Below are 14,035 nucleotides of genomic sequence, written 5' to 3'. Positions count from 1 at the left end.
GTGATGTGAATGGCATAAAGTTTAACGTTAGTTACTGGAGACACAGAGCTCCTATTATGATTGTTAGAGAACAGTGCTGTAACAGGAGTTGTCCTCCGGCCTCTGTCCCTACTCTATTTAGGCCATCCTGGTTTTATGCTTTATTTAGTTTGTTGGCCACATCCATGCTAGCTGGACTTCATCTGTTGCTGCTTCTTCTTATTAATGTTTCTACTGGTAGCCGTAGCTCACATTTCCTTCTACTCTTCTATACACAGTATTTATATATATCCATGTGTATATATGCTCATACTTTTAATTTTAACAATGAATTATGAGCATTTCTTCATTTCATTAAACATCTTCAAAAATACATTTCCTCATCACCTACATATATCACAATCTAATTATTTCTCTTTTATCAGATATTTAGGTTGCCAGTTTTTCAGTGCTATAATTTTGCTACAAGCTTCATTATATATTGTTTGGATTTCTGATTAATTCTTTAGGAGTATTTTAGAATAAAAATTACAGGAGCAAAGGATATAAAAGGTTTATTATTTAATTTTTTCCTATTTACTTGTTTATTTCTTTTTAAATAAGTAATAGAAAAGCACAGGGGGAATAATCAAACAGAAGAAAGTTTATGCTGTAAAATAACTTCCTCTTATCCTAGGCTCCCTAGGAGAAACCCCTAGGGATAAAGCCCTACAATAAAAGATACTGTTTGGATACACATGATTCTACCAGAGGGAAGCCTAGGGAGTGACACTTGTTGCTCCTGTGCCTGTGTGTATACAAAATATCTCTGGAAGAATATATGTATCATATACATGGGAGCATATTATACAGGCCATCCTACACTTTGTGTTTTTCACTTATTCACTTACCTTTTCACCTTGCCATGCTATTTTCCTGAAAAGCTGTACCAATTATTACACTTTCATATTTTATCCTTTAGGCACTGAATACTTTAATGTTTTTAGAGTCTTTGCTACATTCACTGGTGAAATTTTAAAATACCATTTGTGACTGGGAGACTGAATATCTGAATATTTAGGTAGCCATTCCTCTTATTTGACCTTTAACTTCCATACGTTGCTCATTATTTAAAAATTAAGGTCTTCATGTTCTCACAGGTCATTTTATATGAGCTCTTTGTGTATTAAGCATATCAGCCTTTTGTTGATCTGTTTGTATATCCTATTTTCTCAGTCCATTGTTGCTTTTTAATTTTATTTTGGGTTTTTTTGAGGGGTAGTCAGAGGTTTAACATTTTTCTGTATTTTTTCATTTTTATATGTCTAGTTCCCATCTAACTATATATTTTGTAACTAACAAATCCACTTTTGTTAGAATCATGTAGAAAAGTGTGAATGGGGTTCCCCCCTTTTTTAATGTAAAAGTTAAAAAGTTAACTTATAGACTGGTCCACATCCAAATTACTAGAATTTTGAATCTGTGAAGCCTACTTGAAAGATATTTGACTCTGTCAGAACTGGAAATTGATAGAATTTGAATTGTGGCATTTTATCAGTGGTGGTTGACTTTTCCGTTCAGCCTCTTAGGCACCTGTGAGTGTATATGTGTAACTGAGGGACAGTGAGTTGAGTGTGCATCACATGTGTAGGTGATACAGAATTACTGTTTTAAGGGCAGTGCCAAGTGGGCCCAAGCTTTGTTCTCTTCCCATTTTAACCTCTACATTTGCTCTTACTTACAAAGCTTAAGAGCTGGCAGTGGCCGGGGAATAAAGAAGATACTGAGCTGGTTCAGATATATTTTGCATTCTGGCTTTGGCTCTCTCTTTAGAATTGTTGGTCGTGATTTTGATAACTCAGTCAATGATACCTATTTGAAATTTAGAATGAAATGAGGGTGATTTAAATGTATGTGACCCATAAATCACTGATAATGGTTTTTCATCAATGTTTTAAAAAAGTCTGCATCTACTTTCTGAAACCAACTCTTACTGCATGACCGTTAATTTTTTTCTATGTATTAGATTAAATAGCCACTCTGTACTTTATCAGAAGTAGTTAAATTTCTTAAAGATCCTAAAAAAGGAAAAGGAAAATGCTAATATGAGGGTATACACAGTTTAAATATTTGTATTTCAATATTTATCTTAAAATTTTCACTGTCTAGTAGAAATTGAATCCAAATAATGTTTGATGATCCCATGTCACTGGGTAAGGGACCATACTGTGACTCACCTGCATTGGTCGACAGGTGTCACTCCCTACTCCCCTGGAATCATTTGTGTTCATGCACAAATCATATATTGCAGGGCTTTCCCCCTAGAACCTTATGAAGATTCTTGTTTCTGGTGGCCCTGATGCCTCTATTGTAGGGAGCTGATGGGAAATACACAGTATCTGTGTATGAAAGGAAAACAAATACTCCTTCTTTTGCTGTGACTCCTAGTGGTTCCTCAGGAGCAGGAAGGAGGATAGAAAGGAATGGCGAATGTTGGAGAGATTGTGACGTTGGAATCCAGCGCACAGCTTGGTAATATAATGTGTGACAGAATGAACTGAAACTGTCTCAATCATTGTTACTATTTACTGTGCTCTCTAATCCTTTCAATAATACTACAAGGCAAATATTCTTCCCATTTTATAAGTGAGGAAACTGAGACTCAGAAGTTGTGTTTCATTGGAGGGGAGCACATGTACCATAAACAGATAGAGAAGGTGAATTTAACTCTGGACATGGTCAATTTAAGGGAGAGATATCTTGCTAGAAACTTCAAACAGTGCTTTGGAGAAGCAGGTTTGGAGCCTGGTAGAGAGGCTGAGGCTAAAGAGAAAGGTTTGGGAAATCCCGTGCACAGAGGTGGTAGTTAAACTGTTGCAGATTTGCTGGTGACGTATTATGGAATCATCATGGCAGTAGAGCTGATTAATTGTTCACCCATGAGATGCTCCCTGCCACTCTTTCTGGAGCATAGGTCCTGACTGCTGGAAAGCACTCATTTAGTTCAAGGGAAGTTACAGAACATGGAGGTATGAGGTGGCGTTACTGCTTTTCTTAGCCCTGTCCCATTTTATCACCCTGTTGGTAACCATATGATGTGCTGCTGCAGCAGATTTTAAGGCGAGGAGGCTAGGTACAGCCCTTGAAAGATGCTTCAGAATCTTTAGTTCTGTAGTGTGAAACCCCTTCCCCCCACTGGTTCTGTGCCCCTGCTAGTACATCTTTTAGAATCACTGTCCTAGACCCATTAAGAGAGAGGAAATTGTTGCTTTAAATTCTATTTATAAAGAGATATTTTTTGTTACCTAATTAATTGGGGGAAAATATAGAAGAAATACATTAGCCCCTTAAATATTACAAAGAATAGATTACAAGAAGTGACTTGCTTAACTTTAAGGAATAGTGTTTCTTGTAAAGACACAGCAATAGTTGTGCTCTGGCCTCAGCTCTTCTGGGGTCTGCTCTCTGTGCCCCCAGGCCCACCACAGTGCCCCTGCTTCACTGATTTCTCCATGCTTGGTGGGACAGCCTTACTGTTCAGCCTGTGACTTAGGCCAGGCTTTCTTGTCTAGCCTGCACCACTGGTTTGGCTCTAGGCCCAAGATTTTACAACAGACAAGGACTTACCTCAGTCTCCAGGGCAGTAGGTTGCAGGGCCGCACTGCCACTGGGGCTCCACAGTCTCTCCAGGAGAAATTTACAAACGTTTTCTTTTTTAAGGTGAAATTTGCCATCATGGTCAGGGAATCATGTGATAGGGTTGGGAGCGGTTAGTGGAGGAATAGGGTATGTGGGATATGTGTGCTTGAAGAATGTGTGATAAAAATCACTGGTAGGGTTTATTTGTTTGAAACTACAGGAACATTTCAATCCCCATATCTCAGCTGATGTGCTTTGTGGATGAACCACACTTCCACGAGGCCCATTACACAGGGATATGACATGCTCCCTCGCCTGTGTTAGGGTAGAAAAAGTTGAGAAGCCCTGGTCTAGGCAGTGGCATTCAACTTGAAGAGATTAGTTGTTTCTAAATTACATCCGTATACTCACATACTTTTTTCGTCTATAAGCAACTTTAACAGATGTCTACTTCCGGTACTTAGTAACTATAGAATGTATTAAATGTTTGGCAGCTTTGGAATGAAGAAAGAATTAAATGGACAGAACAAGTGATTTTATACAGGCTTTCCCTTTTTGTGACAAATACATGTTATGTTTTCATGAAAATGAAGGAAATAGAAAATATTCATTTTTGCAAATGCCATCAGTCTTTAACAATCAAAAATTTACTTGGCAAGAGAAATGGTGTAGCTATTCAGAATTGTAGTTATTGTTACATTGTTTTATTTACTGTAAACCTGGCTCAATATTGGTAAATAGTGTAGCAGAAACTGAACTGTTGTGAGCTATCTGGGCATCAGTCCAAGATATCATTAAAAATACCGCCTCAGACTAATTTGAGTTTATGAATAATATTTTGTTAACAGCTTAACTAAAATTGAGCCACATGGTGTAGCTTAAAATTCTGAATCCACAAGATAACAAGAGTAGTAGAGGTGTATAGTGCATACTTAATATTCTATATTATGAGTGGTAAATTTATATGTGCTTTTGTTTTAACCTTTAAACTGTATCTATAAAGTTTACTTACTGCTGTGATTTGCTGTTAATTTGAATTTCTTATAAACTAAAATATTATTGGTTTAACAATCAAATCTAAAGAATAAGGAGAAGGTGCCCGAACAAGTATTAAAATAGACTTTCAGGACTCATTTTGGTATACCAATGTGTAAACAGCTGGAGGTTATGTTAACATTCACCAAAAAAATTGAAAGATACAGTGTAGTTGTAAAGGTTCAATACTTACTTATTTTACTAATGAAGGATAATAATTACATCTTAAAATAGGTTATGGGAATTACTAATGTTTGGTTATAAATTATTAGTTCATATTAGGTATAACAAAGGGAACTGAGGGTATGTAGGTTAGATGATCCAAAACAAAAATCCATATTTAGGTGTTTCTTGCCAAGAAAAGATATTAGTTGTCTTTTTCTCTGTGTGCTATTTTAAGTTCCTTCTGAACATACATGTATAGACTCCTATTGAAGAGATGTTGTAAGAGTTGATTTTCTGTCACTGTTAGTGAAAAATATTTTTGTAATGAAAAGACATGTGTATTATTTAAATAATGAATTTTAAATATACCTTTTCTCAGTAAATATTTTATTCATTTTTCAGGTTAGCACTCTACGTATATGAGTATCTGCTCCATGTAGGAGCTCAGAAATCGGCCCAAACATTTTTATCAGAGGTATGTTTTATATTTTATATATTTTTTTGCATTGCATTTTGATATCCTATATAAGTGAGTGAAAAATATACTGTAACAATTATACATAATACAGTAAGTGTTTAGTTACCAGAATGCAGAATATAGTTTTTGTAGATTATTTGTAAGCATTTTTAGTGTCCCAAAATGCTATTTCAACGCAAATAGCCTCCTACTCAACTTGACAGCCATTTTTTTTCTCCACAGAAATAGAAACTAATATTAGCCTTGGCAACAATAACCAAGAAAGCAAATTTGCTTTTTTAAAAAAAAAAAAAAAGAGGCAAACACCATCATATCTCTAGTTTTAGCAATGTCTCTGCATTATTTGGCAGTATTCACGGTTTTGGAAAATATGGTTTCTGTTTGTTTTTACTTTGTATGGATAATAGTGGATTAATGATTGAGCTTCAGTTAGAAAACATTTTGATAATCTTATTTCAAGTTCCTGTTTCTCTTTCTGCTTTTCTCCTTTTCTTTTTTTGAAGTATAGTCGTTTTACAATGTTGTGTCAGTTTCTGGTGTACAGCATAATGTTTCAGTCATCCATATACATACATATATTCATTTTCATATTCTTTTTCATTATAGCTTATAAGTTATTCAATATAGTTCCCTGTGCTATACAGAAGAAACTTGTTGTTTATCTACTTTATACATAATACTTAGTATCAAATTTGAGTTTTCTTAAATTTTTCTTCTCCAATTTATATAATGAGGATGAGGAGAGTGTTTACTGAGTTCTGTTATATGCCAGGCACATAATGTGCCAAGATACTTTACATATGTTATCCATAATTCTTACAAGAAATTTGCAAGGCAGATGGTATTATTTCTGATTTGCTGATAAGAACAACAGGGTTCAGAGAGTTTATATAACTAGCTTATGGTTACACAGCTTAGTAAGCTGAAACTAAAATTCAAACCTTAGGTCCAGGTTAATTTCAAAGCCCCTGTTTGTCCCTCTGTATCTGTGCTGTCCGTTGGGGTTGCCACTGATCAGATACAGCTCTTTGAGCACTTGAAATATGACTAATCCAATTGAGAAGTGCTGTATGAAATTGCACACTGGATTTTTGAAGATTAGTGTGAACAAACGAATATAAAATACCAATAATTTTAAAATTTTGATCACATTGAAATGATAATGGAACATCTGGAAAATTTAAGGCTGCTTGTTGGAGAATGACTTCTTAAGTCGTTGGATTAGTAAAGGACCATCTGATCTAAGTTCTTCTCACTCTATACCCAGGTTTTCACCTAATTCAGAACTGTTATACAAGGAACTTAACAAATAGGGAGACCTATTTATTTTGGTTGGGTGTTTGTGATACAAAAGGAGATGACTGAAGTGGCACCAGTTACTCAAGTATTCGATGTTCTCACTTTGGTTCAAGACAAAGTAGAATACTTCCAATTTTGGCATTCTCCCTCAGGATGAGTGAGGATATGGATAACCATGATGTTAATGAGCCCTGTGAGCTGGGATTTACTGTGCTGGGCCGCCTTTTTCATTTGTATGGGTTTGCTTTCTGGACCAAGTAGTGAGAAGGTCCAATTGGAGATCCAGGCACCACCTGAACAAGTAAGATGTGTATCTCAGCAGCTGATCTCTCCCTTGGGCTTAGCCTTTCTCGTAGTGCCCTTGGCCGAGCCGATCAGAAATCGGACTGCTTTTGATAGCTTTTGTTATCAGTCAGAACAGAAGGGCACTATTAGCCTAGCTATGTTTTTTCTTAATTAAAAAGAGATAGCATTGGACCAACAGTAGAAATGAAAACATGTCTCTAGCCACATTGTGTTAACAGCTCATTATTATCTCTGAGTCAGCATAGATCATAAACCACTACCAGAATCCTAAAAGTAGTTTGTGTAACTTCATTTTCTTACCACCAGTGGGACAAAATTGAATATTCTTTAGGAATATTCTCAGTATAGAGCCCTTCCTCTGCTTTATTTCTCCTTATCCTTCAGTAATTACAAACAGAATGCTAAGAAATCTTCTTTACAATTCCATATCAATTTTTGTTACTTTTGGTTCATTAGAAACTGTCCCTTTCCTGGGTTATATTGTTTCATTATGCAAAGATAATTCCTGCTCATTCCTGAAATTTTGTGTGGTATTCATGCCTCAGAATGAGGCTTAGTGTCCGTAACAAATTAAACTAAGAGTTAGAGTGTTGCAGAGCCCTAGTTTTTTTTCTCTTCTTAAAATTTTTACATTGTTTATACTATATTCTAGCCTTTACTTGCCATACATTAGCCAGTAAGTTAGCTAGAAATAGGAGCTTAAAAATATCTAATGAATTGCTTCTTTAGATTTTATTAGGAATGCTAAATTATTGAACTCTATCGACTCCAAAATTTTGTTCTCTCCTTATATTTTCACCTATGTGAAGAAAGAAAATAATAATTTTCCAACCTGTTTCTTGAACTTTAATTTGGAGGCAACATAGTGTAATGTAGTGGGTAAAAGCATTCACTTTGAGACCACGTGTGGCTTTGAATTATGTTCTACATCTTATATACTTACTCAGTTTTCTCAATTGTGAAAAGAAGATAATACTTTAAAAGTTGTGCTGAGGTTTAAACAAGTTAGTACATATAAAGTGATTTGAAGGGCCTGGCATGTGGTAAGTGCTCAAAATTGTTATTTTAAAAATTCTTGACCAGTTCTTTTCTATCTTGTGTAGTTTATTTCTTTAAAGTGGAAGTATAAATAAGTATATTTTATGCCTGTGGGTGCTCCAAGAATCTGTCGCTTGCATGGCCCACAATCCTCCTACCTCCTGGGGTTACCTATTCTATCAGGATGGCTCTAGGTCTAATCCCTAATATAATCGATTGTCTCAAGCCCTCTCTGATATCTCTGGGGCTTCCTCAGGGGAGGGAGGGAGGGAGTTAACAGTTCTCTTGTTATAATTTCTTGCTCTCAGTAAGCACGACAGCCCTGCTACTTCTCCTTCTAATGGCTGATACCTTTCCTTTGCCTGAACTTTCCTGTTTCCTTCATAGCCTGAAAGCGCCACTAACTCATTGCTCTTGTGTATAAAAGATTCTCACTGAAAGTTAGGGGAAAACTGAAGTATAATATAAAGCACTGATTACGTACGGTACAGGCAACAGCACTAACTCAAATATTAGACACAACTGTCCTTAAGTTCCTAGGTCTCCTTGCCACAGGGAGTTTGTCACTAGCTCTTGTCCTGAGAGGTCTGTTTGCCTTCCATCTTGTTGACTCCTCACAAACCTCCCCCATTTTCTCCTTTTCTGAATCCTCCCTGCCCCACTCCCACACCCCCAGGCTACTACTTCATGAGAGACTGGCAGCAACCTCCTAAATCCTTGTGATTTTATTATATAGAATATTAAATATTCTCTAATTTCCAACCATTCCTGGGGCCTCTGCCTTTCTAGACCAAAAAAATAAAAAAAATAAAAACAAAGATGGAAAGGATCTATCAAAGAGTTTTCCCAATAAAAAATATTCCTCTTTAAGAGGACTTCTACCTTCCTTCTGAAGCAGAGCAGCACTATTCAGTAAAACTTTCCATGATTATGGAAATGATCTCTAATCTGTGCTGTCTAGTGAATTCTCCACTAGTCACATGTGACTGTTGAGCCCTTGAGAAATGGCTGGAGCAATTGAGGAACATTCTGTTAACTTAATTTAAATGTAAAGAGCCACATGTGGTTAATGAGTACCATGTTGAATAGCATGGTTTTGGATTATATCTGCTTCAAAGTAGTCAGTTTTTTCTTCCTATTATACATCTATTTGCTTTAACTTTTTAAATTAAAATGTACAAAATTTTACTTTTTTTTTTACATTTAGTTTAGTGTATAGATGCACTCATACTTCTATACATGGAAGATTTTAGAAAATTAGTAAGAACAGTAGGTTTTATCTCAATTAGAGGTCTCAGGAATTTTGTCTGGGAACAAACATATACATAGTTGTACAGATTCCTTTCTTAACCCAGGAACTAGCTTTATCCTTTAATGGTATTAAATTTTTTTTTGAATATTGCTTCTCAAAATACCAAAGGATGTAGGAATACTGTGAAAAGTCTGGAGCTCATGAGCTTCAGACCTGCTGCTGTGCTGTCAGAGATGCTGTTGCAGTGGATCTATGTCATCTAGAGTGGTTCCACATTGACAAGGCTAGACCCCCCCCCCCCAAAGGTGCTACTGACATCCCGAATTGCCCTACCCCTGCTGCTGCTGCTGCTGCTGCTGCTGCTGCTGCTGCTGCTGCTGCTGCTGCTGCTGCAACCAGCAACTGCTACAACCAGCAACTGCTTCTCTTTTAGAGCCAGGGACAAGAAGCTTCTCTTTTCCTCCTGTCTTTTGATCTCCTACTAGTGTCTCCTGATGGCAGAACTTAACAGGAAATTAGCCAGCAAGGAACCTAGGAAATGCAATTTTCAGAATCCTAGTACCAAGTGTAGAATGGAGTTTAGGAGGGTTGGTGTGGGGCTGAGTGATAATAGGTAAATGACCAGTGTACCTTGCTGGAAGCAAATAATGATGAAACGTTTTAAGTAAATGTGTGTATGTATGCATGTATATGTTTGTGCACATGCATGTGTATCATTTTTCCTTGTTTATGCAAATGTTAGTTTCTTATATACATTGTTCTGTGCTTTGATTTTTGTTTCACTTGTTTGACTTTAATTATTTTATATTGGTTCATTAAACTTGATAATTTTTTTTTTGTGGTTGTGGTGTATTTAATTCCATGAAATGTATGTACTTTAATATATTTTACCAGCCCCCTAACTGATGGACATTTAGGTTGTTTCCAGACTTTTGCAATTACAAAGGATGTTTCAATGAAAATTGTATTATATATGTGTGTATATATAATTTTGCACATGTGACCATATTTATAGAATAAATTCCTAGAAGAATTGCTATATCAGATAGTATGTGCATTTGTAATCTGTAATTTTCATTTGTAAACCATATGCCATGTCTTACCCTGCCAGTATACCTTCCATTCATGAGTCAATGTTTGGCTCTGCATTTATGTAGGAATGCTGAGAATGCTAGATCATATGATAGAGGCACAGCATAATCACAGACAAGGCCCTCAGATGCAGAATATGGCAGTGGGAATTGGCCTTGAGACTTACAAAGTTACAGGAGAATATAGCTTTTAGCTGGGCTAATGATGGAAAGAAGAGAGGGGGACAATTAAACAGAAAAGCCTTAGGACTTTGGGCACACATTGGGGCTGGGATAATGGAAGAAGGAAAAATAGAATAAAGAGAGAAAAATTGTTTGCATAGAAGCCAGTTAAACGCCCAAAAAAGCCTGAAACCCATGAGACTCAGTACAATAGAAAATGCATCTTCATAAAAATCAGAAGAATTGTTTCTAAAATCTTGACATTTAGAGGTATTTTCTGGCCATTCTTCAACTCCATCATTAGTCCATGTTTACTAAAAAAATTAAACTTCATAGATGTATATCATTTTAAAATGAAAGTCCTCCTTTACCTTTTTCCAGAGATAATAGTTGTAAGTTTGGTGTGATATTTTTAATATGCATACACCCAAATGCACATATATTCATTCACACATTGTTTGAACAGAAAAGATTTTATACTGTATATATTGTTCTCCAACTTTCCATATCTCCATCTTGAAAAACTAGTATAGCAGGGCCCTTTTTCCATGTAGGTACATCTTATTATTTTTAATGATTGCACACTGTTCTGTAGTATGTAAGTCCTGAAATGAATTTTACATTCACATTGGTGAATGCTTTTGTTTCTAATTTTCTTTGTTTCTAACAATGCTGAATTGAATGTGCCTTAGTTTTCTATAGATCAGGGTTCTGTTTTCCTGAGCGTCATCTCATGCTTTCTCTAAACAAGTAATATCTAAAGTAGTAATTAGTTTGGAGGCAAAAATATCATTCACTATGGAAACATTTTCCTATGTAGAACCATCTCTTCTTTGCAAATACTTAAAACATTAATTGTTGTTTGTTGAATAACTATGAAAGGATGGCTTTTATGTTGACTTCAACATGATGGACTGAAGTTTTAGCTATTTCTGCCACAGACTTGCAATTTAGAGTGAGAAAAATAAGCTTTACTCACAATATACTAAAGAATATTCTGAGAATGAAAAAGATGACGGATGTGAAGCATTTTGAGTTTCTCTGAGGAGTAAGACATAACACTGTTTGAAATACAAATGCATTCCCTTTAGATATCCTCTTATAAAAGACCTATGAAATATAAACCATATAGGTGTTTTCCTGGAATACTTTATCTCCTGAGATCACTGGATGGGATCACTGAGATCGTTGTGGGAGTTGTGAAAGTGCAGGAGGGAGACTGCCTAGTAACTGTTGAGAGGTAGTGGGACTCATGGTACCGACTGTGAGTCTAATTCCACCTCCAGTACAGTCTAGTGTTGAGAGCTAGTCATGCTAGTTAGACTCTTCATAAGTCATCTCACATTCTCCTTTTAATTGAGAATAGTACTATCTGCTTTATTTCATAGTCATATAAAGTTAAGATGAACTGAGATGAAGTGTAAGGACAGTACTTTGAAAGACTTGCTGTTCGTCTGCTTACGGTGATTCCAGGGATTAGGAATGCTAGTGTGCTGGGGCATACCTGTGAGGTCCATTATGCCTTTTGAAAAGATATCAACTAGTGAAAAAATGGCAAGAGAAAAGATGGAGAGAAAGCTGAGACACCGTTTTGATTAAATTATAATTTTAGCTGGACATCAGAGTTTTTCTCATGAGACTCATTAAGTACCATTCCTTGTTTTTTCGTGAATCAAAAAGAATATTGAGCAACTGTAATTAACAGGAAAAAGGTAGCATAGGTATAGAATCATTGAATGTTACTATTCAGGAGAATTTGAGTAAGGATCTGGCTTACATTTATATAACATGTTCTGGTTCATTGATCATAGACTATAAATTCAAGTTCATTTATTTCTAGAATTTTACCTTTTAGCTCCTTTTAAAAATGGCTATCACATGTATAATGTTCTAATCTCTAGAAGGTTTCTTTTTGTTTTTTTGAGAGCAAATTACATGTCTACATCAAGATTCCCATTGGTTTATATTTTGTGTATGTAAGAACTCTAAAAAACAAAAATGCAATTAGTTTCAGTGATTTTTAATTGCACCTAAGTTTTCCATGTCTTCCTTAGAGAGGCTTTCTTTTTCTTTTTCTTTTTTTTACATTTAAGGTCACTTTATGAATTTTTATTTTTAAAGTTTTTTTGTTTTTATTTTTTATCCTTTTAGAATAAGAATTCCTGACTTCTTCTGTAATAGGTGACAGAAAGGATTCCTTGAAATTTTTGAAACCTAAAATTATAGTTTTTACTTCCTAGTAATGTTAAGGGCCTATGGGCTTACTTTATTGATTGGAGTATTGTTAAATATTTTTAAATTATTTTGAAAAAACTAAGTCATATACTTACATACAAGGATTATTTGTATTTGAAGCTGAATCATGTTAGCTAAAATTATAAGTTACTTTTTACTGTTTTCCTGCTTTCTTTATCCTCCTTCACTGCTTTGTCTTCCTCCACAGCGTCCGTCACCTTCCACTTCTAATGTAAATACAGTCTCCTTTTTTGTTTGTTTGTGGTCTGTCTTCCTTACTAAAATGTAATCTCCCTGAATGCAAAGATTTTTATTTTTTCTTTTTACTGCTATCCAGTGTTTAGAAAAGGCATTGTATAAATACTCACCCAGCTTTTCAATTTTTGAATTTAATTTGTAAAGAGTATTTAGTCAGAACCTTTAATTTTTGAGAATACTGACCTTGTTATAAACTTTTATTATAGTGAACTCCAACTCACCTGAAATAGAAATAATTGGAAAGTTAGTATCACCAGCTTTTCAAAACTCTTATGGAAGACATATGCCTTCTTACTCTCACCCCCTCAAATCAGGAACTTATTAAAAATTCAATCCTTAAAGTGTAATTTAGGGTCTGTACATATTAAGCCCAATCTCTTGCAAATTTCTGGGTTAGTAGTGATAGCTGATTTTCATATTGGTGTAAATAATTGTGATTTTGATGTGCCTTAAGATCCTGAGATACATTCTGAAATTCTGGCACAGTAGGAAACAAATTCTGGAAAATAATGGTGACATCTTCTCTCAGACCATCCAGTGAGAAGATCACAATATAAACTGAGCACTTGTAAAACTTGAGTAAAGAATAATATGAAAATGATTAAAGTCTTATTTTTTATCTAAATGTTTAAGTGAGACAATACTGCTTTTGTAGTATGTGTAGAAAAATATTACTAGGAAAGTATTTAATATCTTTTTTATTCATTTTAGATAAGATGGGAAAAAAACATCACATTGGGGGAACCACCAGGATTCTTACATTCTTGGTGGTGGTAAGTATCTTTTATTCCATTTTTACTAGTTTGATGATGCATTTCAGTAGTCTTGCACTAGATCTGTTTATGATTTCATGTTTCTCATTTTCTACAATTATTTTCTGAAAGGAAGCACTTAAAAAAATTAAAAACAAACTCAAGTATTATAGCTAGGTTTTTTTGATTTAACTTAAAACTACTGCATGAAATCAAACTGACATTGTGACCATTGTGTGGAATCCCCAACTGTAAGTATGATTCTGTATGAGTCAGCTCTGGCTACAATAATAAAATACCACAGAATAGATGGGTTCATCAACAGAAATTTATTTCGTCACTGTTTTGGAGGCAAGAAGCCCAAGAT

The 14,035-nt window shown here is 35.1% G+C and overlaps 1 protein-coding gene and 1 long non-coding RNA gene across 6 annotated transcripts in view; one reads left to right on the top strand and one right to left on the bottom strand.

Annotated features, from left to right (window-relative positions):
- Window positions 1–14,035, bottom strand: part of LOC116151933 (uncharacterized) — a 241,062-nt gene that overhangs the window by 28,129 nt on the left and 198,898 nt on the right. The window lies entirely within an intron of this gene.
- SSBP2 (single stranded DNA binding protein 2) overlaps window positions 1–14,035 on the top strand; it is a 248,251-nt gene that overhangs the window by 60,438 nt on the left and 173,778 nt on the right. For all 4 annotated transcript variants that reach the window (XM_010975060.3, XM_010975058.3, XM_010975061.3 and 1 more), the window contains exons 2-3: window positions 5,200–5,272; window positions 13,628–13,689. In XM_010975060.3, coding sequence (XP_010973362.2) covers window positions 5,200–5,272; window positions 13,628–13,689 — 135 coding nt within the window. The remainder of the gene's footprint in view (window positions 1–5,199; window positions 5,273–13,627; window positions 13,690–14,035) is intronic.

This window comes from Camelus dromedarius, chromosome 3 (assembly GCF_036321535.1).
Source record: "Camelus dromedarius isolate mCamDro1 chromosome 3, mCamDro1.pat, whole genome shotgun sequence".
NCBI classification, from domain to species: Eukaryota; Metazoa; Chordata; class Mammalia; order Artiodactyla; family Camelidae; genus Camelus; species Camelus dromedarius.
This window is presented reverse-complemented; position numbering and strand designations above follow the sequence as displayed.